Raw genomic sequence first — 24,247 nt, 5'->3', positions numbered from 1 at the left:
TCCTAAAAATCTTGTTCTCCAGATGAAAGAAAACGTTTTTTTGGTTCAGACCTCAAGAAATATCACATCATTATCATTGTAATAGTTTTTTCAGTGAACATGAAAATTGTAATGCAAAATTCATCATTTCCATTAATTGTATCACACATCACAAATTGCAATTTCAGTCCAAATGATCGCAATATGAATATTTGTTACCAAATTGTGCAGCTGTACTTTGAGAACCACAAGCTGCATTCCATCTACTTCCATCCAGACATCTCTACAACTGATATGCCTGAAACACCAAAACTGTCTAGATGGATAAGAAGCACTACATGTAAGAGGAAATAATGTATTTTTGATGTACGGGGTGAAGTCCCATCAAGCATCCAAAGTCATTTCACTGTTGTCTTTTGGGCTAAATCTGGCCGGTCCAGGTTGGTAGATGTTACAAATTGGATTGTGTTTAGTCCATCCGATTTGGTCCAAATGTAGCCCAAAATTAGACGTTAAAATTTGTTTGGCCCATCTATCTTTTCATCTGTGACTTTTCATCTTTCATTCTCAACTAAAACTGGACCAAGAGGGATGTCTTTAAATATGTGTCTTTTCAATGACATGAAAAAGACATCTTTACATCTGCCACTTTCAACCAAAATCAGATGTTTCTTCAGTGAATGGCAAGGTCATTTCAGCCAAGTTTTGTTGGGTGGGCTGTCCCTTTAAAGAGAAAGTTCATCCAAAAATGAAAATTCAGTCATTATTTACTCACCATCATGCCAAATGAAGTTGAGTTTCACAGGAAAACAGTGTTGCATAATCTCTCAAACGATGGAAGTGAATGGTGGCCAGTTTTCAAATGTATAAACAATAAAACAGAAAACTACAGAACAACAGAATAAAAACATAAAATGCCTCCATTCTGCTCATCTGCTGTGATCCAAGTCTCCTAAAGCCCCAACACGGCAAGTTGGTAGATCCTTAGCTTGGAGTCACATCCACATGCACACTGTCTGAACTGTGTGTGTGTGTTGTGATGGTATGTAAACAGCATGTTGGGGCTTTAGGAGACTCGGATTATACCAGACAAGCATTATGGAGGCAATTTATGGGTTTTTTTGCAGGCTGAATAAAACTCAGATTGTATCATTTAATTTTGGGCTACATTTGGACCAAATTGGACGAACTAAACAAAGCCCAATTTTCTACCGACCTGGACCGACCAGATTTAGCCCAAAAGATAACAATGAAATTACTCTGGATGCTCAAAAATACAATATTTCCTCTTACATGTAGTGCTTCTTATCCATATCTAGATAGTTTTGGTGTAAGTTCAGACAGTGTAAGTAAGACTTTCAGAGGTATCGGCTGTAGAGATGTCTAGATGAAAGTACATGGCATGCAGCTTGTGGTGCTCAAAGTACAGCTGCACGATTTAGTAAACAAAAAAAAACAAAAAAGCAAACAAAAAAATCATTTGAAATTGCAATTTGCAATACATGGTACAATTAGTGGAAATGATTTGTTTTGCATTTTTATTTTTGTCTGAACTGTCCCTTTAAGTCATTAATCAAGTAAAAACATATTTGTTAGATTTAGGAGTTTTTAATTTATTATCTTTGGCTCTAATAACGTGATGATTATTTGGCCATATTCATACTGACTGCATGATTTTCACTGTAATGTACAGTTTTAAATAAGCCTGGTGCTTTTATTGTGAAGCCTACGGGTGGGAGGCTGTGCTGAACATCCTGTGTGGTGAGAGCAGTGTGTGTCTGTGTGTTGGCTGCAGGGTGTCGCAGTTTGATTCGGAACAGTTGAGTTGTTCGTCAGAGGAATAAAGAAGGAAGTGCAGCCATGGCGCAGGGGCTCAGAGACAGGTTCGAAAAGTTCCTCCATGAGAAGAACCTCATGACAGATGTTCTGGCTAAAGTGGAGGCGAGGACCGGAGTGAGCAGGACGTACATCGCTCTGGGTGAGTGAGATGGAAAAACAGAAAGAGAGAGAGACAGAGACAGAGCATCACAGAGGAGAAGAGAGAGGAAGGAGGGAGAGAGCGCGTGGCACACACTGGTTTAATAAATATGTGGTAGCTGTAACATGATCTGTTCAGTGTGACATATCAGTGACAAACATGACGTATTTGTTTGTGTGTGTTGCAGCTGTGATCGGGATCGTCGCGGTGTACCTGGTGATCGGGTACGGAGCCTCCCTGCTGTGTAACCTCATCGGCTTCCTCTACCCAGCATACATATCGTGAGTGTTTGACTCTTACAGCAGCTCTGTGAGGGAGTGGCCTGCCCAGCACCCCCACCCAGTACACACACACACACACACACACACACACACACACACACACACACACACACACACAACCACACACACAGCTAAGTTAGTTAGACAGCTAACCCTAACCTAGGAGTTGAAAATACTGACATGGTTGATATTGTATTATCATTATTATATTCTATATCATTGATTCCCAACCCGGGGTCCAGGCCCCCATTACAGGGCTGCCAAGGGGTCCCCAAGACTTCCTGTTCTGAGGTCCACAAAATCAGATTCGTACATGTTAACTAAAATGTGTCACTTGTCTGTAAGTAGACTTGGTTTCTCATTAGAGTCACACATTTTCTGCATTTTCTCAGTTGAAAATGCTAACAATTGATTCACTGATGAAACATTAATGACTAATTATTTTTTTTCTCCTTTTTTCTTATTTGAAGTTTAATTTTAAGTTTCTTTATCCAATGAATGGCTCCACCATACAAAACAAAGCAAAATTAATTAATGCCATTTCTAGACTATTTATTAGTTATCAGTTAATACATGTTTAACTTGTTAAAATCTTATTTGGCAATTAATCAATTATGATTAATCATTAGCTTCTGACTCAGCAAACTTACTAATTCATTCAGGCAGAAATTTATTACGAAAGTAATGTGATTACAGTTCCAAACAGTTTCAAGCACTTTATCCAAACACTTTTCAAAGCTTGAAAACATTAAGATTTCAAGTGGTTTCAAGGTTTTCCAGCACCTGTACAAACCTGAAATTTATACAAAAGTCTGTGTTCAGTCTGGGGGGCTCAGCTTTCCTTAGATACAAGTAGGGGGCTCCAAGGGAAAAATGCTGGGATATAGCATTCTCAGCTGAGTGAATATATGTGGCAGACTGAAGTCTTCAAGTAGTCACTGTAGTCACACAAAATAATGTTTTTGGGTTCAGTAGCCTATAGTAAAGGCTTTGTCTCGTCCCTGTAAAGGAAAAAGGGATTTTTACGTCTCAATACGTTAGGGCTGGGTAATATATCAATATTATATTGTATCATGACATAAGACTAGACATTATGGTAGATTTTAGCTATTGTTATATTGTGATATTGTGATATTTCTAGCTGTTCTGTTATTTGCCTTTACCCACTTCAGTCATTATATACACATTACTGATGAGCATTTATCAAAAAATCTCTTTGGGTTAATATTTTGTGAAGGCACCAATAGTTATCCCTACAGTACTGTTTCAGTATCAAGGTATCTGGTCAAAGGTATTGTGACTTTTACTCATTTTAGCACCTTTGGTGCTTCCACCCCTTGGAGTTCACAACATGATCAATAATTATCAATATTGACCAATATGAAACTTCACTAACATGATAGATTTTTCAGTGACAGCGCCTTGGCCAAAAACATGTTATACATGTTAGAACATAAACAAAACACATGAAAACACTGGCTACTATGCAGTACTGAACTGTGGACTTGGACTGTTAGACTGTTGTTCACCATTTCTGTGTTCAGGATTTTTGGGGTGGACCTGAAGCATGGCTCAGTGACGTGCTGGAGCCATGGTCCCCCAACAATATATATGAAGCAACACATAAATGACACCACCTCCCCCTTCTCTCACCCTCCCTAACAGTCAGTTACAAACTAATCAAACTAACCACTGGCAGGACTCATACCAGCAGTGTGCATCCAGTGAGTCAGACTAGTTACAAACGTACCTTCAGTGACTCTCTCAGTCCAAATCAGTCCAGCAGTTCACTTCAGCTCACTTCAGTTCCAACAACCTGACACAGAAAAAAAAATCATCCTGTCACCGTTCTTGGGCTCTAAGACCACCCAAAATATAACTAAAATCATATAGATTAGCAGCACAGTGCAATAAAGTGCACTGAGGAAAATATAGGTGTACTTAAAGTGGAAGTTTTAGGGCTGCTTCTGACTTAACATTTTCATACTTGACCAGTAGTCAAGCTCATGCCATTAGCTGACTGGTCGTCACACTTTTATGATGCTAATTTAATTATTTAAATACATATTTTTGGGGAACAAAGCAAGCCGCCTGTTAAATGCTAACAGTAAAATCAGTAATGTTTCTGAATGTGTCTGAACAACCAGCAGGAGACTGAACATTTAGTTTATTTTAAGTGTCATTCAAAACACGTGAATAAATAAATTCCATCTTCACAAAAACAAGTACTCGCAGACTCATCCACATGATTAATAATTAACTTGTAAAATTACATACTCATTCCTCAACTGCTGCATGCTTCCTGCCCCCCCTGAATTGTTGAAACTTGATCATGCTGGGAGCTGCTGTAAATGACCTCAGTTCTGTATTCTAATGGTGAGGAGCGGCTCCTGAATACAGTTTGAGGTGGGTTTTTTTCTACAACTAATGAATAAATGAAATCTTAATCAACTAAGACTCTGAGTTAACTATTAGAGGGCAGTCCAAGCATTTCTTTTTATTTTATTTATTATTAACAGTACAAAGTAAATATTGATTCCACAGTGTAAGATAAGATTTAATAAAATAAGATGAGATGAAATAATACTTCCTTCGTCCCACAGTGGGGACATTTGCACCATCCGTGTTGAGCTTGGTTCCCTACATGCCTCGATTTCCTTATGCAAACCTAAGTGCCACTGGGCGAGCACAGTATTTTCCAGGAAAATTGTGTCTCTGCTCCCCCCTCCACCAACTCCATTTGTTTGTGTGACGCAATAGACTAAAGTTATTACTATGCAATTATTACAATATCTTTCACTGTGCCTCTCCAGTGAACATGCTTCTTTCTTCTCTCATATTTCCAAAGTGGAGGAAACTTAAAGTGTTCCAGTGTTGTGTTCAGGTACATATGTACAGCACAAACAAACAACACCACTTGGAAACACGTTAAAAACTAGTTGTCTGTTTGCACTTTAACATTATTTGCTGATCATTTTTGAATGAATGCCATAGTTTGAAGTTTGTGGATGATTTGTTCCTACCATTGCAGGGATTTATTATCAGGGTTATTTTCGTAGACTGTACAAAAAGCCACAGAAGACGTTATGCAACTGTTTTCAGTAGCACATCTATAAAACTGCTGGACTTTCCCTCTGATGATCTTATGATCATGACTTGATTATGATTTTTTTTTTTTTTTTGCTGGTCCCATATCCAGAAGTATGCAGACAAATAGATTTAATGATCTTGACACTTTGTGTCAGCCGTGTTAGGACTGACTCCATGATGAGTGAGCACTTTTTTATTGACAAATAAAGCATTTTTTCCATTTTTTTCATTCAGAGTGAACAATCATTTTTGTTCACTCTGAGCCTTTTCGGTAACACTAATTAAAACACTCAGAACAGACTGTGGTTTTGTTCTCCCTGGAACAAGTTGCCTTTGATTTTTACTGAATTATAGAAGAAAATCGCAACTTTTTTTTTGCAATCTCATAGCAAAAAATGCCTAAAAGCATCGGAACATTCCAGAGGGACTGACATGTGGGCACCATTTCCTGTCTTAACAAGAAGATAACTGACTTATGATCTCAAGCAGGCTGAACAGTCGGTCTGATCAGAAACCACAACCAATGTGTTTCCTTCCGCATTGCTGCTGTCCTGGTGTTTGAGCTACAGAGATGATGTGGCACTGACATGATGACTACATTAAAGCACTGTGAAATTCTAGTTTCAAATCTTAGTGTCTTTCTTTTACATTATGTAACAAAACAAGCAGTAATCAAAGCAAACACTTATACATATAATATATTAGTTATATTGAATAAATATTAAATTTGACAAACAATCCCCACTCAAGACCCAGTTTTACACTTTTTCGGTCAGCAGATCCATCTCTGTGAGCACAGATAAGAAGACAAATACAGAATTGTACCAAACATGGTCCTAACATTGACATGTTGTCATGTAAGATTTCATTGTTGACATTTCCAAGCTTTTGAAAAAATGTCTCCGCTCAATTTAGTTCTAATTCCATTGTGTGTATTTATGATTCTGAGTGGTAAAAAAAAGGCATGTTGGGACATTGGGCTTCATGCATGAATATTTTGTGACTTTTCTCTTATATTTGTTCTTAAACAAAGTAGTAGGAGGAAAATACAAAAAACAGTTGATTTAACCAGTTGAGTATGTTGATGAATTTCAAATGACTAACTAGATAAACTAGATGTGCATGTCAGGAAGTTTGCACATAGAAGCACATAGAAACGCCCCTATAAATCCATATCAGGGCAGCAGACAGAAGTGACGTGTGCAAACCACAAACCAACAAGCCACTGACAGCAGACTGGTGACATTAAAAACACAGAAAAAAGAGAAAAGAAAGGAGAGGGAAATGACACAGAAGGACTCCAGAAAGAAAAAAGAAACATTTAACAGACATGGAGGAGCACATCTGAGCCTTGTGAAGAAGTTTCTCTGTCACCGAGGTGCAGCAGGTGCAGCCAGGTTGTGTACTTGCAGAAGAGGTGTATTAGATCATTTAGTCTCTAATCTAAATTGAAGCTTAAATGAATAAGTAGCTGTATAGCAAACAGAAAAGTTCTTAAATTGCTCGCACAAAAAATTAAAGATCAAATCTGTGCATACGAGCGATTCATGCATGAGGTCCACTGTGTTTATGTGTCTCTCATTGTTCTGCCATTCATTTGAGCATTTTAGTGGACATGTTCCTTGGTGTGTTTTTCCTTTGAAACCATTTTCATACCACGCGCTCTCTTTTTGGACATTTTTGGGGCAGACTTATGAAGCCTGACACAAAATGCCCTCAATGAAAAACGTGGCGTCATTATATTTTCCTTTGTAATTAGGATATTTGCAGGGTATTAAATATATGAACTAAATCCAGTGATTGATAATTAATTAATTAATTAATTAATTAATTTTACTTTTTGAGTATATTAGCTAATGCTGGGTCAGAACCCTGTGCAAATAAACATTCATATCCTTTCTGACAAATCAACCCCGCTTAGAACAATCCTTTCCCCTCTAGTTTTGTTTTGCAGTCCTGTTGTTGCACAGTCACACTCTTGGCCCCACAAGCTTTTAGACAGAAGGAGACACAGTGTGGACAGACCAACCAGTAAGACTCAGCAGTGCTGTCACCAGGACATAATCCCTCACCAGCTTCCCATCCATCGTTCCCAAATGTGTTCACTGGAGCCCAGACGGGAGCACTCTAGTATCCATCACTTCCTTTTAGATTTATCAACCAGTGTTTCCCAAGCTTTTTTTCTGGAGACTCACTTTTTAAAAATGACAAAACATTGTGACCCAATTCACAATAAGCCTTATCAGCAAATTCTGGGAAGAGATTCATTTCTGTACAAATTAATCTTCCTGACCGTTTTTACAGCCATCTCTGCATCACCCTATATTACCTTGACAAAACATATACATATATATCTGTAAAACTTTAGAAATTACAAATAAATGTATTTAGGCAGAATTAACTGTTCATCTCTATGTTTTTTTTTATTTTGTCCTTATCAAAAAACAACATAGAAGATTTTAGCCTACTTCATAAATGAGACATCATAAGTGCATTTAAGTAGGATTAACAGGCTCTTGTTTTTTCCTCTCATCAGTAAAACAATCAACACATTTTAAATGCTTTATAAAATGTTCACTGTAGACATAAATCTCAAATTTGCAGGATATCTTCTCGTCTTTTATTTATTTGGTGACACAAATAAAATCTCTGGTGTCCCACCTGTGGGTCTCGACCCAGTCTTTCGGAATGATTGTGAAAAAAGTATGTTTTTAAGCATGTACAGGAGGTAATTCTCCTATACCTCAGTGTTTAAATGTGTGAGGATATAACAGGTACAATTAAGGTTAGGGTTACCGATTAGGGTCACCTACGAAAGAACTTGGTGACAGAATCCTATCTAGATTTAAGTGTGAAATGAAACCCAAAGAATCCTGTGGACTCTTCTCACACTCTCCTCAGATAAACCAGAGTGATGAGAGATTAGTAGATGGTCTTTCCTTCCTCAAATGTCCTCAACCACACAAAAGATCTTTTTTGATCTCTACAACAGAGTCTGCAGCTTCTTTTCAGCTTCTCCTGACCTGCAATCACAGATGCAACTCATTTGCATGAATTTACATTCCATAAGCCTGTATTCTGCTTGCATACATCGGAATGCTCTAAAATATTACATTTTTATGACACACACACACGCTGTGTTTTCAATTTGATCCCTGTTCAGACTTGGTAAGACTCAATCTCATCTCCCTTTTGGACTCAGAGTCTGATTTGGAATTAGTTTAGCCTGAGTAGGTGTATTGACTGCAGCCCTGCCCATTGTTTCATCACTAAACGCTCCAAGGTACGCCCAAACCTGCTGGGCAGTGGTGTGTGAGGTGCCCAGGCTTGCCTCCATGTTGAAACAATAATGCGGATAGCGTTTGAAGCAAACAGCATATAGTTCTCAAAAAAAGTGGCTTCAAACTCTAATTTTGAGTTGATGAACATGTTAATCAGTCATGCACAAGGTGAGCATGGTTATTAAAGGTTACATCCAGGTTTTTACAGTTGATCAGTTTATGGAGAGGTTCCTGTTGGACTTAACATTATCAGCTCTGCTTTTCTTATCATTTCCTACAATCATTTGATAAACAGTGGGTTGTAAAGAACAGGTTTTATAGCATTCATTTAGTTTTACTAAATGACTCACTCTTGAGCTCTGACTGAGAGCTCAAGAGCTGCTAATGGCAAGACTGAAATACGTCCAGTTGTCACTGAAGGCCTTTCACAGTAGAACAAACAGGCCTGCAGTAACTCCTCCTTCATGACACTCCTGATGTTCTTGCTTTGTTGAATCCGTTTTAGAGAGCTGAGAGTCATTTTGGAGGCTGCAGTTTGTGACACTGTTGAACTACTACTAATCTACAATCATCAATATCAGTGTGATCACACAAGTTATTAAGTTATTAATACATTATTGTGATATGATCTCTACTACACACCTGCAAGTTTAGTGACTGCGACTTGTACAGCTGTCAGGCTATTCTGGTGTCAAAACATTGTCCAAAGACAGAGGAACAGACAGACAACAGACCGACAGACTAACAGACGGGTGGACAGATGTATAAACACCTAACAAAGTACTACTTGTTCCTACTACAGCTGGTGCAATACAACTTCCTGTTTTATGGCAAATAATGTGTCACCTTGTAACAGCATTTGATGAAAACTCATCAGCTTCACTTTTTCAGTCATAGATTAACCATTTATTACAACAAGCTGAAGTAGAGTTCTGTGTGGCACTGATGGCTCCTCTCCTCAGAAGCTCCCTGGATTAGCCAAGCAGCATACTAAGCTAAAATAGGGAGTGCAATGCAACCCCCCCTTGGGTATAAAAGAAATGAATACCATTTAACCTCTCAGCCATGTTAGGGGTGGTGGAGGCTAAGCTTTGCCAGCAGCAGCAGTGTGTGTGTGTGTGTGTGTGTGTGTGTGTGTGTGTGTGTGTGTGTGCGTGTGTGCGTGGCAGCGCTGGTGCAGCAGGGATCAGTGAGGAGGAAAGCCTCGATGTGAGAATGGGCTGTGATTGTTGTGTGACTGATTAGAAATGATTCAGTCAGCTGATAACAGCTGGGGGGTGGGTGTGTCTTCTGTGTCTTCCATGAACTAATGCGATGTGTTCAGACTTTTCTGACCACATGTGAGGCAGATCTGGTGAACCAAGGAGCAATTTGTAAAAGTATACAGCCTGTACATTTCGGTACAGCAGGTGGTGCTATGAATATGATTCTTACCTCAATATGTCCAGCACACTTGCTCAGACCACACCCATCTTGGATCTCAGCTTACACACTGCTGAAGTTTAGTGACTGCATCTGCACGGTTGTGTAGTTATTACAAATAACAGATGCTTTTGTACCACACACACTCACACACACACACACACACACACACACACACACACACACACACACACACACACACACACACACATACAGACATACAGACTCATAAGGTGAAAAGCCATATGCTGTCCCTGCTGGTAATAATGCTGTGTGTGTTCACACAGACTGACAGCCAACATAATACTGTACTGATACTCTCACTGACAGAGGGAGAAAATATGATGAAGTCATTGTGCAGCAGGTATAGCAGAAAATAGAATAAATTAAATGAATAATAAATTAAGTGGATAAAGTCATGAGATACAATGACAGTGAAATATTATAAACTACTAAAGGAATATTTTGAAATGACATACAAGAAAGAAGAGTCTGCAGCTCACTTTAAGTAACCAAACGTTAGTTTCCATAGGGATATTATACAACTCAGGGCCTCAGTGAATAATTTAAATGAACTAGTGCTCCATGCAGTCCTGCAGTTTTCATGCAGTCCTGCTGAATAATAGGAGTGGGAGAAAAAAATCAATTCCCTAAAGTATCGTGGGTCTTTACAGTTACAATTCTTGCATCTTTTTTTGTATCTTTAAATAACTAGTCTGTTAGCTCAATGTTACCACATAATGGGAAATCCTATTAACACACTAATGAAAATTAGCATTGCATTTGCTGTAATATTATTGTAACACAGTGATCCATTCGACTTCAGATGGTCAACATAGAACATACTCACACTTTGATGCTGCGTGTAGCTGCTGATTAACCATCACTAACTCAGGCTGCTACTCTGCAGCCTCAACGTGCCACACTGAACAGCTACAGCAACCTCAGAGGGTTAAAACTCATACAGCCATCACTTGGTGGAGGCATTGCATGACAGGAGAGGGTAGAATGTTTATATTTTATTTATTATTCACTAAATGATGAACAGGAACAACTAAATGTAGAAGTTTACTTCAAAATGTTTTTACCACTTATATACTCAGTATAGCGATGATGCTGTTGAAATAAAAGTCAGAAAGACTGACAGACATGTGATGTACATTGCTTTTGGAAATATGAATGATGTTATACAGTCTTTAGAAGTGTGTTTTTCAGCTTTTCCCCATGGTCTAGTGTTAAAAAAACAACCAAAATGGCAATAAATTGTAATATCAAATTGCACCAATGTTGTAAAAAATCTGATAATAAGAGAGCACTTGTTTTAAAAATAAGTGTATCATCCCAGCTCTATTGAATAACATGTTTTGCTGCTGTCATGAGAAAATATTTGGCATAACTGATAACAAATGTTACATTAAGGCGTATTATTTTTATGCACACAGGATTGGAGATAGTTGAATGAGCCATTTGATAAAACATTGGGCTGTGTTGTGGACACGTCACTCCTTTCAGCTGATGGACAGATTTCTGTCAGCAGCTGGAGGTAAATATTTTTTCTGGTGCCTGATGGCTCTTCGATGGTAATCTGAGAGATCAACTGGTGTCAGACTGTGATGAGGTTCATGATGGCTGTTTGATGGACAGCCCACACAGCTCTTTATTTCTAATGAGCTCCATCCTTTCAGTCTCATTCCGCCAGCTTTACACACGCTGCTGTGAGCACAGTGCTGTGAAACCAGAGGCCTCAGAGGCTTTTTGTTCAATGTTTACATGTTCCAACATCTTTTGCTCACTTTGCTATTTAACCAGCAGCTCCTGACTGTCAAAAAATGTCCTCCTGAGTTTTGTCGTCATCAGAGGGAGTGTGGGGCTGATCTTTTCTACAGTCGAGCTGTTTGTTAGAGCTGGTAGTTGGGCTATTAAAGCATGGAAGCATGTGACTGTCCAGGAAACAGGGAGGAGCTTTTATTCTGAGACACAGGCCTCGGGGATAATATAAAGATGTGATAAAGACTTAAAAGGGAAAACTAATTACTGCTCATTTGTCTCTCTAGTGCACACACACACACACACACACACACACACACACACACACACACACACACACACACACACACACACAGGGAGGACAAGACAGGAAAAACAACAGTGACAATGGCTGTGACAATGATATGGTCATGTTAGACCTAAGACTTAAGACTTTAAGGCCAAACATGAGCATAGCATGACAACAAAGGTATTTTACTTGGTTTGAAAGAGAGCACCTTGGAGTTTCTTGTGATTTTTGAGCACATGTCCCTGCCCAAGGCTGTCTCAAACAAATGCAGTGTGAGTATAGGAAGCACTCAAACCCAAACATTTTTTGTTTTACACATTTTTACAATTGACCCTTCGCTAAGCCCCGCCCTCCTTAGTTACTGTTGCTAAGCCAAAGTCCATTTTAACGTTTCCATTTGGCACATTTTTAAAACAAGAACACTGTGAAAGTGGAAATATAAAGTTAGCTGACAGCTGCGCACCTTGTGCAACCCTAATGCTAACAGACTGAGGCTAAAGCTAGTAGCTGAGGCTATATCTCAGCAAATATGGGTCAGATGGTCAAACACAGCAGGTATATCTACATGATAGATTACAGAAATACACTCATGAACGTGGGGAAAGAAAGCACCGGGACTCAATTAGTGCAGCAGACACTGAGACACATCATCCAGCCAGACCATGATCACAGAAGACTGCCGGGATAACTGGGCTTAAACCTGAGACAGCGAGCCAGAGATAGGTGCATCATTATCAGTCCACTTTGATTCTTCATCAGCCCACATCCTCCTCCTCAAACCCCCACAGAACAAATGCAGATGCAGTGGGATCTAACAAGTTTGTCTGGAGATAAAGTTACTGCAATCAGTTAATCGATTAATTGATCCTGTCACATGTCCTGTCTGTGCTCCTTGTTTGGACCTGTTTTTCAAGTTGTTATCAAGTTGTCAGAAAATGGTGTAAAACATTAATTGGTGTTTCCCAAAGTGCAAGATGATGTCCTCAAATGTCTTGTTTTGTCCTTAACTCAAGGACTTACTGTCAGAGAGGAGTAAAGAAACCAGAAAATATTCACATGTAAGAAGCTGAAATCAGAGAATGTGGCCTTTTTTTTTATCTAAAAGAATATCACTCAAAACAATTAATCAATTATCAGAATAGTTGGTGATTAATTTAATAATCAATTAAAGTAATAAATCAATCAAATAATGGATTCATTTATTAATCATTCTAAAACACACCAAAACAGTGTCAAAGAGACAAACATAATAATAATATTTGCTCTTAAGCAGGGGTGGAAGTAACTAATCACAAATACTCAAATTATTGTAATTACGTATTTTTGGGGGAACTTGTATTTTTATGAGTAGATTTTCAAGTCTGTACTTTAACTTGTCATTAAGTATACATAACACCATGTAATCTACTTAATTACTTTCAAAATCATAGTTGAACACAGAGTACAATATGAAGTAATATCCAAACCTTTCATCTGCATTTTAATAGGCAATCAGGTGATCTGATCAGAAACGAGCCAATGAAAACAAAGACATATGGACATTTGAAATAAGGATGATAATGAATTAGCATTAATCGATTAATCAGCCTCAAGAATTTAATCAATTAAAACTGTATCTATGAATATTGAATCTATAGTTTATAAATGTCAGTAACTGCACCTCATTCAACATTGTTTTGTCTGGTGGAGACATTTGATGAAGAAGGAAAATAAAACTGAAAATGAGGAAAAAACAAAACAAAACAATTATTAATGATCGACAATTGATTATTAACATTCTCAACCATCAGCTAAAGAAAACCAAAAATTTGTGACTGTGAGCACTGAGCAGAACAGAGAGGATGCTGGGAGTCATTTAGACTGAAGATTTGAAGAAACAGAAACCTCTTTAATTAAATGCTGCTATTAATAATTTATTAAACATCAAGAGTTAAAAGTAGTAGCTTTTCCTCTTTACTTTGTACTTTTACTGAAGTAGTTTTCTAACACCAGTACTTTTACTTGTAATTCAGTAATATTTTAGTAATGTAACAGTATCTGTACTTGAATACAGATTTTGAGTACTCTCTCCAGCACTGCTCTTAAGGTGAACTGAAGTAGAAGATCACATGACTCTTCTTCATCTGATCTGATGTTAACTGTTTGATTTGAAAGAGAACTTATTCTGATTCTATGACTCACTCTGTGAAGAGTGATTTTGTGTGTGAGCAGCCTCCCTCATGTCTCTCAGCACACAGAGAGCTGATATCTCTCCTCCTCTACTCCCTGCTGGACTGTTACAGTTGGTAGTAACAGTAATAGTAGCAGTAATTGTTTTTCTTTCCCTCATAGTGAATATGAGGTATTGTGCTGTCTTTGTATCATGGAGTTGTCTGCTGGTTATTGATTTCTTGTGAAGTGTGTGTTGGTGGTTGTGGGTACCAGATGGGACAAGTGGAGCTTGGAGCACATCCTGCTCCACCTCTGTTCCACTAATGATAGACACAGAGGATGAAACCTACATGAACAGAACACCAGTTATGTAACGAAACTCCAGATTCTGTGAGTAGAGGCCCTCTGAGCTGTGGCCCCTGTGGCTCCTCTAACTCAAGGTTTGTCTTCAGGGCTTAAGGTCAGATTATACACAAACTGAGGTAATAGTCACAGAATCAGACATGTCCTCATGTGTTTCCTGTGCAGATTGTTGCCACAGTTTACTTATTTAGCAACACAGTGATCTATCACACACCCATCCTGACTCTGCAGGCTGCAATACAATTAGTACAATAAGTAATATTCATCTAACAATTAAAAATATGTCACAAGAAATAAATATGAATGATGATGTCAAGTAGGTCATCCATCACTGTGACCTGTGAGTGTCTGAGCTGTCCAAACTTACAGTCTGATGTGTGAAAGAGGAGGCAAACAGTGAATGGCCATGTGTCATGAAACTGCAGATTAATTACACTTGAATTTAAAGGTGCTCTTCACCAATTAAACACATCATGGTCAGTGGGTAGTAAGGTTGGCAAAAGTATCAGTACTTTAGTACTTTTCAATACCACATTGTTTAAAAAATTACAATACTTCAACATCAGCGGTGTTGAAAGTACCAGAGCAATGATAAAGAAAAGATCTAAGCGCTCCTCAAATGTCTTGTTTTGTCCATAACTCAAGGACTTACTGTCAGAGAGGAGCAAAGAAACTAGAAAATATTCACACTAGATATGAAATCAGAGAATTTGTTTCTTTAACAAAATGAATAGGATTAATCAGTTGTCGAAATAATTACAGATTAATTTAATAGTTGACTAATAATCTGTTAATCATAACAGCTCTAGTGGGTAGTCCTACTCAGTCTGGGAAAACAGCAGCATCATGTTGTCTGTGTCTGGAGGAGCTTTGTCAAGTCTGAGGAGACACTTTCGTGATGTTCTTGTGATGTCACTGGGGTTCAGTGGGGACTTGGAGGTGACACATTTATAACATATAGAGTTTGTTACAAACTGGAGGTGCACAGTTTGAAGCAATTTTGGAGCATAGCAAAAACTAGGGACTGAAAATCACTGTTTCTTTCATCTGTCCCCTGTGAGTCTTCCAGCTGTGTGGACATGCAAAACTATCATTCATTTAAGTAAAACATTAATTAACTTGTAACAAACATCACACTGATGTTTAATTCAGTACAACATTGCGCTGAAATTTATGCTACATTGGCAGCAAACTTTTACTTTTTCAAAGCTAAAGAATATGTCTTAGTAGTAGTAGAAGTAGTATTGTTATGTAGCTCGAATCCATAATTGTTAACATCTCCACAAAGTACTTGTTTGCACTTGTTGCCAGAATCACACAATGATGAGTCACTATCAGATGATTTAGCACGCCACATGTTTTCAGCTGTGTTATGCTTTTTAATGCTGTCATTTGCTTGGCTGATAAATGTGCTAATGCTAACACATACACTAGCATAGTTATGTTGACTGTTTGAAGTGAAGGTTCATGAAAGCAGCCGTTGTTTGGTTGTTATGTACTGTAAACATACACACAATGTTGTGGACATAGCAGTGGAACATTCCTTTTAACACACAGCAACAATTTCCTCATTTGCTATTGAAAGCAGTGACACAGTGACACACTGCAGGGTACAGTTAACTGATGCCAGGAGACAGAAATCATCTCCCGTACAGGCAGAGACAGAGACTGATGATGTGCTTCCAGAGACCAAAAGGAACTGGAGAACACTGATTACAGATCAGCATTTCAGCACTCTGCTGTCTGCATCATTCAGTAGTGTTGAATGTGAGTGTGTTTGCACAGTTAAAGGCTGTGGGTTAATCAGTGTGCTTCAGTCCTTTTGTTCTCTGGAAGTTTGATGTTCTCAAGCTGAGAAGTTCCTGATTCAGCTGGATTTTGCTGCAGGAAGAGCAGAAAACCTTGTTTCTACATATATAGAAGCACATTTTGAATGTATCTCTACTCAAGATAGATTAGTAAATGATGTTTTAACTGTATAATAGGGATAATGTACAGTGAGCAGGTCATAGAGTGAGAGTAATGGTGACCTTATGTATCCAGTCATTTCTCTTGTATGTCTCTCTCCAGGATTAAGGCCATTGAAAGTGCCACCAAAGATGATGACACTAAATGGCTGACCTACTGGGTGGTGTACGGACTCTTCAGCGTGGCAGAGTTTTTCGCTGATATCTTCCTCTCCTGGTTCCCATTCTACTATATTGGAAAGGTAATAATCCAGCTTGGATCTGTTACACTTGTGTGTGTTTCAGTCAGTGTGTCGGTGCTGAAAGATTGATTCCTTAAACTAGAAATGAACAGACTCAGTGTGTGTGAGTTGAGTGTGAGTCAGCAGCTGTGTGTTTTCTCTTGGTTCCTCTCAGCAGAGTAAACTAATCAACATGTGGAGGGTGGAGCTCACTGATTGATGATAAAGAGCTGACAGCTCTGTCAGCACACACACACACACACACACACACACACACACACACACACACACACACACACACACACACACAGTGCCTGTGTTTACTTTAAGGGACGTACAACGTGTGATAATCATCATCTTCACAGAGGACTGACAGGTAGGCTTACAGAGACACTGTGTGTAAGAAGACAACATGTCCTGTCAGACTCTTTATTTTAATTTTCTCCTCTCATTCCTCAGCTGGGACAATTTGATCACATTTAGTGATGCTTGTCTTGTCTGTTAGATGCTGCCTGGCCTGGCTCCCCCCAGTGCTTTTATAGAGCAGAAAACAAGAGATGTCAGAGCAGACTGTCTGTGGGATGGTATTTTACCTGTGAGGAGTACTGCCATCAGACAGTGAGATCTGTCAGTGAGAGCAGTGTGCCAACACATGTTAGAGACACACATCATTCATTTCACATCCATTGCAAGTGTGTGACTTCACTCTCTAACTTTTTCAAATAAACTTAAGTGTGGTTTGCTTTATGTTTTATGTATTGCTGTCCTTGTTTAGAGCAGTGTTTCCCAACCCTGGTCCTCAAGGCACACTGCCCTGCATGTTTTACATGTTTCCCTGCGTTTCCAACACACCTGATTCAAATGATCAGCTCATCATTAAGGTTCTGCAGAAGCCTGACAACAACCTGATCACTTCTTATTAATTATTAATGATTCATCAATTTAGCAAATGTTAGCATTTTCAACTAAGGAAAATGCACAAAATGTGTGACTCTAATATGAAGCCAAGTCAACTTACAGACAGGTGACACATTTTGACATTAAACTTTCTGTCACTAAACATCATTTTGGTTGATCAAAACATAATAACATCTGATTTAAGAGGTGAAATGATCATTTTGTATAAAAATAAGTCATTTACCACAGCTGGAAGGTGCCAGATTGAAAATGCTTTAAAAAAAAGTTTGAATTTGATTTTGGAAAAGGTGAACAAACCCTGAACTATGATTTTTAGTTAATGTGCAAATTTGATTTTTAGGACCTCAGAGCAGACAAAGTCTTGGGGACCTCCTGTGACCTCTGGTGTCCGGACCCCGGTTGGAGCCAGTGGCCTAACTCATGAATTGCCAAGTGCTGTCCAGAATTTTTTTAAGTTTTCCTCTAGGAGGTTGGCCAGTTAAAATGTTTAATAGCCAAGAGTTTGATTTTAAAACATGTTTTTCAGCATAATTGAAGAGTAAAAATCAAAAACCCCTCAGAATACAGTTTTGTATCAGTTCTCTAGATTAAATAAAATTATAAATAAATGTCAGAATATTTCACTTCACACTTCAAGTAAAATGTAGTTTTATTACCATGTGATGTTTTTGTTTTTGGTGTAATTTGTTTCCAACTTCATCAGATCAGATCGGATCGGACATGCTTTTTTTAATGCCAACAAATACATATACAGTTAGTCCTGTCAGTGGGAGTATTTTCTGTCTGACTGCCTGGCCTGGGCCAGAGTGGACTCATTTTGACCAACCAAACATTTTATGTTTTATGTGTGATGTTTGAATCCTTAATGGAACTAATGCAGCTGTGCTGCACTCTTATTGGCCCTTTAATTCCTTTGCATTTATGTTAAGAGTAGCAAAGAACTTGCATAACTGCATAAGAAGTACAAATTGGTGCATAAAAAATTGCCAGAATGCAGGAAATAAAATGTTTGATATTCAAAATCTCATCAGGGAGGATCTCCTGACGCCTGCTTGATTTGTGGCCCTGCGACTGGCGTCACTGACAAGATGTCCCTTATTTTTCTACATGACTTACAAAGTGGAGTAATTTACAACTTAATAATAATAAAAAAAGAACAGTTTCACCAGTACAGCCTGTAATGTGACTGTGATGTCCTGTTCTAGTTTGATGAGAGAGCTCTTGTCTTCTTTCCCAGTGTGCCTTCTTGGTGTGGTGCATGGCTCCAACTCCCTCCAATGGTTCAGTCCAGATTTATAACCGCATCATTCGACCATTCTTCCTCAAAAACGAAGCCAAGATTGACGACGTGGTGAAGAACATCAAAGACAAGGCGTCAGAAGCTGCTGACAAGTTCAAAGATGAGGGTGAGTGTTTACCGGATATCACAATATTTCAAAAGAAACAATCAGTTAACATCAAGTGATAAGACACCATATTTATATCAGAACAGTTTCTAGGTGAGTCACATTGACCCATTATGACACAATTTCAAGGATCAATGGAAAAAACACTGACACTTTATTACATTTTAAGTTGATACAGCAACCCTGTTAGCAAACAGCAGAGCATTATCATTCTCATCCATCCTGTTTTAGCTCTAGTTTTGGTCACTACCATCTCCTGAGGGAGATCAATTAATGTTGGCCAGCTAGTCCTTAACTCTTCCTGTCATGTCCCTGCTGCTGTGGCACAAAACAACACTATGAGAGCTGTGAGAGTGAAGCAAAACAGTAATGCTGTGACAGAATGAGGCATTTACATATACTGAAATGTTTTATATTGGAGACAACCTTTTATTCTAATTACCTGTTTGTATGTTTTTTTAAATGAGAAGCTTCTCTGGTTTCTACTTTAATTTGCTGTTGAAGCAAACTGAACACTTTGCCCGTGTTAACCTGTTGTCTTGAGAAATTCAGTATGTCAGTTTCCACAGCACAAAACAGTCCTTTCCTACTCACCACCATTTTTGTGAACACAACACACATACTGGTTTTATTTACTGAACACTTGCAGTCGCTTCTAAAGAAAGAAAACATTTCCTGCGGAGATGTTTCACATTAAAAGCCTTCCAGTGGCTCAAAGAGCTGCTTCACTGACTTCTCTGGTCGCCTTAATAAGAAGCATCTGCAGGAAGTGTCCAGCAGCAAAATACAAGAATATGGTGTTTCTAGCAAAAGAACAAAACAACACATTTGACATTTGTGTCTCATTTGTCCACAGCCAAGAGAGCCACAGCAAACATCATGTTTGAGGAGAAGAAGAGTTCCTAAGGAGGAGCCTCCTGTCCCCAGTGTCCCCTCTGGAGCCGACTGTGTTCCACAACAAATGTTGCCTTGCTTGTTTTTCACAGAATGTCTTCAGTATGTAACGTTAGTCTTCGTCCAACCCGTATTAGATATTACACGTCACCTATATCAATTAAAGCCATTCCCCGGGTCAAGTTGAATTATTTAACGTTGCCTTCAGGAGGGCTGTCAGATGAGTTTATTCTCTGATCCCTGATCTGCTTTATCAACCAAATAAAACAAACCTGCTGAAGTGATTTTCTGATTGTAGTTCTGTCTGTCCACTGTGTGCTGAAATGACAGAAATGGCAAGAACTTCTGAATAGTTCTCCAAAGCATCTTTATAGGTTGTTTTCATCTGCAGACTTTTCAAACATTTCATTCATGAACTAAAACAGGATGAGTGAAGTCATTTACAGGTTCCCCCCAAAGAGATTATTTCAGACATCTGGAGCCGGTACTGACTGTAAAAAACGTGCAAAAAGGTCACACCTGAAGATTATTGTCACACACTATTATAGAGAACAAGCTGTCAAAGTTGAGAAAATAAACCATTGCAGAGTCAGAAGGAGACAGACAAAGATGGACAGATACACACAGATATCTGTTCAGCCTTCAACATCTCAGCTCAGGTCCACACCTGCCACTCAGGCTTCAAGAGTAATAGATAACATGTAACAGGATTATGTAATATGAGTACAAAAAAGGTAATTGTATTACAGTTAGATATTAAAAAGATGTAATCAGATTACAGATACATTTAGTAAAAATGGGGATTGTTTGTAAGATTACAAATTTAAAATAAAGAATGATATCCTACCATGCACAGTGCACACACAGCTGCCAATTCATTCTCATGACCTCGGTGAAAAAATGAAATCAATCAGTAAATTGCACACAACAAAGGAAGGAACAGCTGAACAAATTAATAAACCCAACAACCAACATAAAACACTTAGAGGTGCAACCATTAATCTGTTATTGATCGACTGTCAAATTAATCTGCATCTACTCTGATAACCCATTAATCATTTTGAGTCATTTTTTACATTGTAAAAGACAAAATGTCTCTGGTTTCAGCTCTCAAATGGGAATATTTTCTGGTTTCTTTACTCCTCTCTGACAGTAAATCGAATATTTTTGATTTGTGGACAAAACAAGACATTTGAGGACTTCATCCTGGAGTTTGGGAAACACTGATCAGCATTTTTAACCATTTTCTGACATTTTATGGACCAAACAACTAATTGATTAATGAAGAAAATGATTGACAGATTAATCAATAATGAAGATAATCATTAGAGGACCGACTTGAAAAACAGGACAGGATTGGTTAATTGTTTTGAGTCATTTTTAAATAAAAAAAAGTCCAAATTCTCTGATTTCAGCTTCTTAAATGTGAATATTTTCTGGTTTCTTTACTCCTCTCTGACAGTAAATCGAATATTTTTTATTTTTGAGTGGTGGACCTGACAAAACATTTGAGGAGATCATCTTGAGTTTTCAACAACATTTTCCACCATTTTCTGACATTTCATGGACCAAACAACTAAATGATTAATCAAGAAAATAATCAACAGATTAATAGGTAATTAAATAGTCAGTTTCAGCCCTAAAACACTGTATTAGGCTAAACAATTTCACCATATTTTATATTTAGGTAATCCAAAAGTAACCGAAAGTAATCAAGTTACATTATTTTAATATTGTGATACTTGTATTACTGTAAACTGTGGTCAGTTAAGCCTGACTACAGTCAGTTAAAAGTGACTACAGCTTTAATAGGTAATCAGTAACTGAATCAGAATACATTTTGAAATGAACCCTTCCAACCCGGCTGGCACCTCTTTAACTGCCGCAGAGATGTCTGCCAGGAATATGGCTTAGGCTTCCCTGCAATCTTCAAGCTCCGCCTCCTACAGAGGACTTAGTGGTTGGGTTCAAGAGTTCCTAAGAGATCCCCTAGTCAGGGTCAGCAGATCTCCTCTGCTGAGCACAGCCTGAGCCGAGCCCTGCTTTCCCTTCCTGAATCATCAGGTGGTTTGACAGAAATGACAGTCTTTATCCATAGCCTCCCCAACCTTCTCTCACAGTGGGGTTTTGCTTTGGTGAAGATACTTCTGACCAGCCAGTACCTGTCTGCAGCTTCAGGAGATCCCTGCTAACCAAGCCTGAAAGGCCCTGTTCTTCAGCCTGACAACCTCTTTCACTTCCTTTATAGTTTTTTCATTTAGAGAATTTCACAAATCCTTTGGTTATGCTGACTTACAACATAGGCCTGTTTCTGCACAACTCAGTTTATTTTTGTATGTAAGTAATCATAGACTGCAAAGAAAGGCAAGTACAAAACAGAGCTCCTTCACTTCCTTTGTGGTTCTGGGCTTTCTAACCCAACTCTGAGCAGCCATCTCCACTGTAGAGACAACATCCCCAGGGATGCATGACAGATTATTTCACAGACCTCAGTTCACCCTCACTGCACATTTTGGGTTTACCAGGTCTGTCCACCAGTCTCCCGTTATCTGATCATCTACCATCTAATCCAACTCACCTCTGCTTCTCTATTCACCCAAGTGGCCAACACACAGCTGATCATACAGTACAGATTTTTGGCCGGAGATGTTCCAGTACCAAGTACATGTCAAAACATTTAAAGTGAAACTGCTGTAATTAAACCAACAGATTTAGATTATTTCTCAAGAGCATACTTATTCGAAAATAGTGCTGCACAATTAATCTAAATATGACCAAAACTGCACTGTGGCCAAGTCACAGAAGTTGCAATGTTTTGATAAAGGTAAAATACGTGACAAACAGCATTATACTGAAGTACTGTAGTTCTGCAGAGATGTCCTCACCAGATGAAAAAGAAATTGTGTTCGTTTGGCACAAACTCCAACAAATGTCACATCATCATGATTTTAATAGTTTTATTTTCAATGAAAATGGTAATAAAAAAATAATCATTCCCACTTATCATGAATCTTATCGCAATATCTATAAAAACTAATCACAATATAATTTTTTAAAGCACAGCCTTATTCTATAATCATAAAAATATTAGCATTGATCTGTTGGTACCTCTTAGGAAAGAAAGACTCAATTTGAGTTCATGTACATCAGTGGTTCTCAACCTTTTTCCCTTGGAGCCCCCTACTTGTATCTAAGGAAAGCTGAGCCCCGCAGACTGAACACAGACTTTAGTATAAATTGCAAGTTCATACAGGTGCTGGAAAACCTTGAAAACACTTGAAACTTAATGATTTCAAGCTTTGAAAAGTGTTGAAATGGTTGAAGTTGTAATCACATTACTTTCATAATAAATTGCTCCGATATTTTCTGAGCCAGATTCTATAGGAAGTTAATGACTGACCATTAATTGATTAATTGCCAATAACAATTTAACAAACTAAACATGTATTAATCAATAATTAATCAATAGTGTAGAAATGGCATTAATTGCAGCATATTTGACATTGTTTTGTCTGGCAGAGCCATTGAATTTGACTTTGGAAAAGGTGCACAAAACCCTGGAACTCTGAATTTTATTTGACATGAAAATCTGATTTTGAGGACCTCAAGAGACAGTCTTGGGGACCCCATGTGATTTCTGGCACGCCCATGAGGGGGTCCCAGACCCAGGGCTGGGAACTAATGATCCAGACAACTATTAATGAGCACTGGAGCAGGAGTGAGCTTAGGGACCTGTTGCTATGACAACTGCTCTGGCCAGCTAAATGCTCTGAATGGCTACAAATACAGTAACTGGATCACAAACAGCCCTTTTATCTGACCTATCAAAGGTGAATAGGCAGTGATCAGCTTAGAAACTATTTTACCAGTGAATCAGATGAGACATTTGTCTGCCACAAACAAATCTCAGTTTGTCTCTGTTTTCAAAACATGACTGAGCTGTGAGCAGATGCCAAACTGGAGATGTGAACAGTGATGGCATGAAACAAAAAACAATACTGACATTTTTTATTAAAACCGGTGTTTGTATGACAAATTTTGACACATAATATTTGGTTGGCTGGAGAGAATATTTGACTCAACTATTATGTGTCAATGAGACAGAACACAAACAGTCTTAGTGTTACTGACACAGTTCCTTCTGCATTTAACTGTGTAGACTTAAAATCAGTAGGATTTGAGATCTGCTCTTTGTAGATGCTCCAGAAAGGTTGTCGATTGTTGAGTTTCATTCCTAGGA

General features: G+C 38.4%; 1 protein-coding gene across 1 annotated transcript; it reads left to right on the top strand.

The window, feature by feature from the left end:
* Positions 1–1,746: 1,746 nt before the first annotated feature.
* reep5 (receptor accessory protein 5) lies at positions 1,747–20,287 on the top strand. Its single transcript, XM_084746126.1, has 5 exons — positions 1,747–1,957; positions 2,145–2,238; positions 16,672–16,810; positions 18,945–19,113; positions 19,970–20,287. The coding sequence occupies exons 1-5, from the start codon at positions 1,840–1,842 to the stop codon at positions 20,017–20,019; spliced, it is 570 nt and encodes a 189-aa protein (XP_084602252.1). The 5' UTR covers positions 1,747–1,839; the 3' UTR covers positions 20,020–20,287.
* The last annotated feature ends 3,960 nt before the right edge of the window (positions 20,288–24,247 follow it).

This window comes from Lutjanus erythropterus, chromosome 20 (genome assembly GCF_056507025.1).
Source record: "Lutjanus erythropterus isolate fLutEry1 chromosome 20, fLutEry1.hap2, whole genome shotgun sequence".
Taxonomy (NCBI): Eukaryota; Metazoa; Chordata; class Actinopteri; order Lutjaniformes; family Lutjanidae; genus Lutjanus; species Lutjanus erythropterus.
Note: the sequence above shows the minus strand (reverse complement) of the source record. Positions and strands in the feature narration are given on the sequence as shown.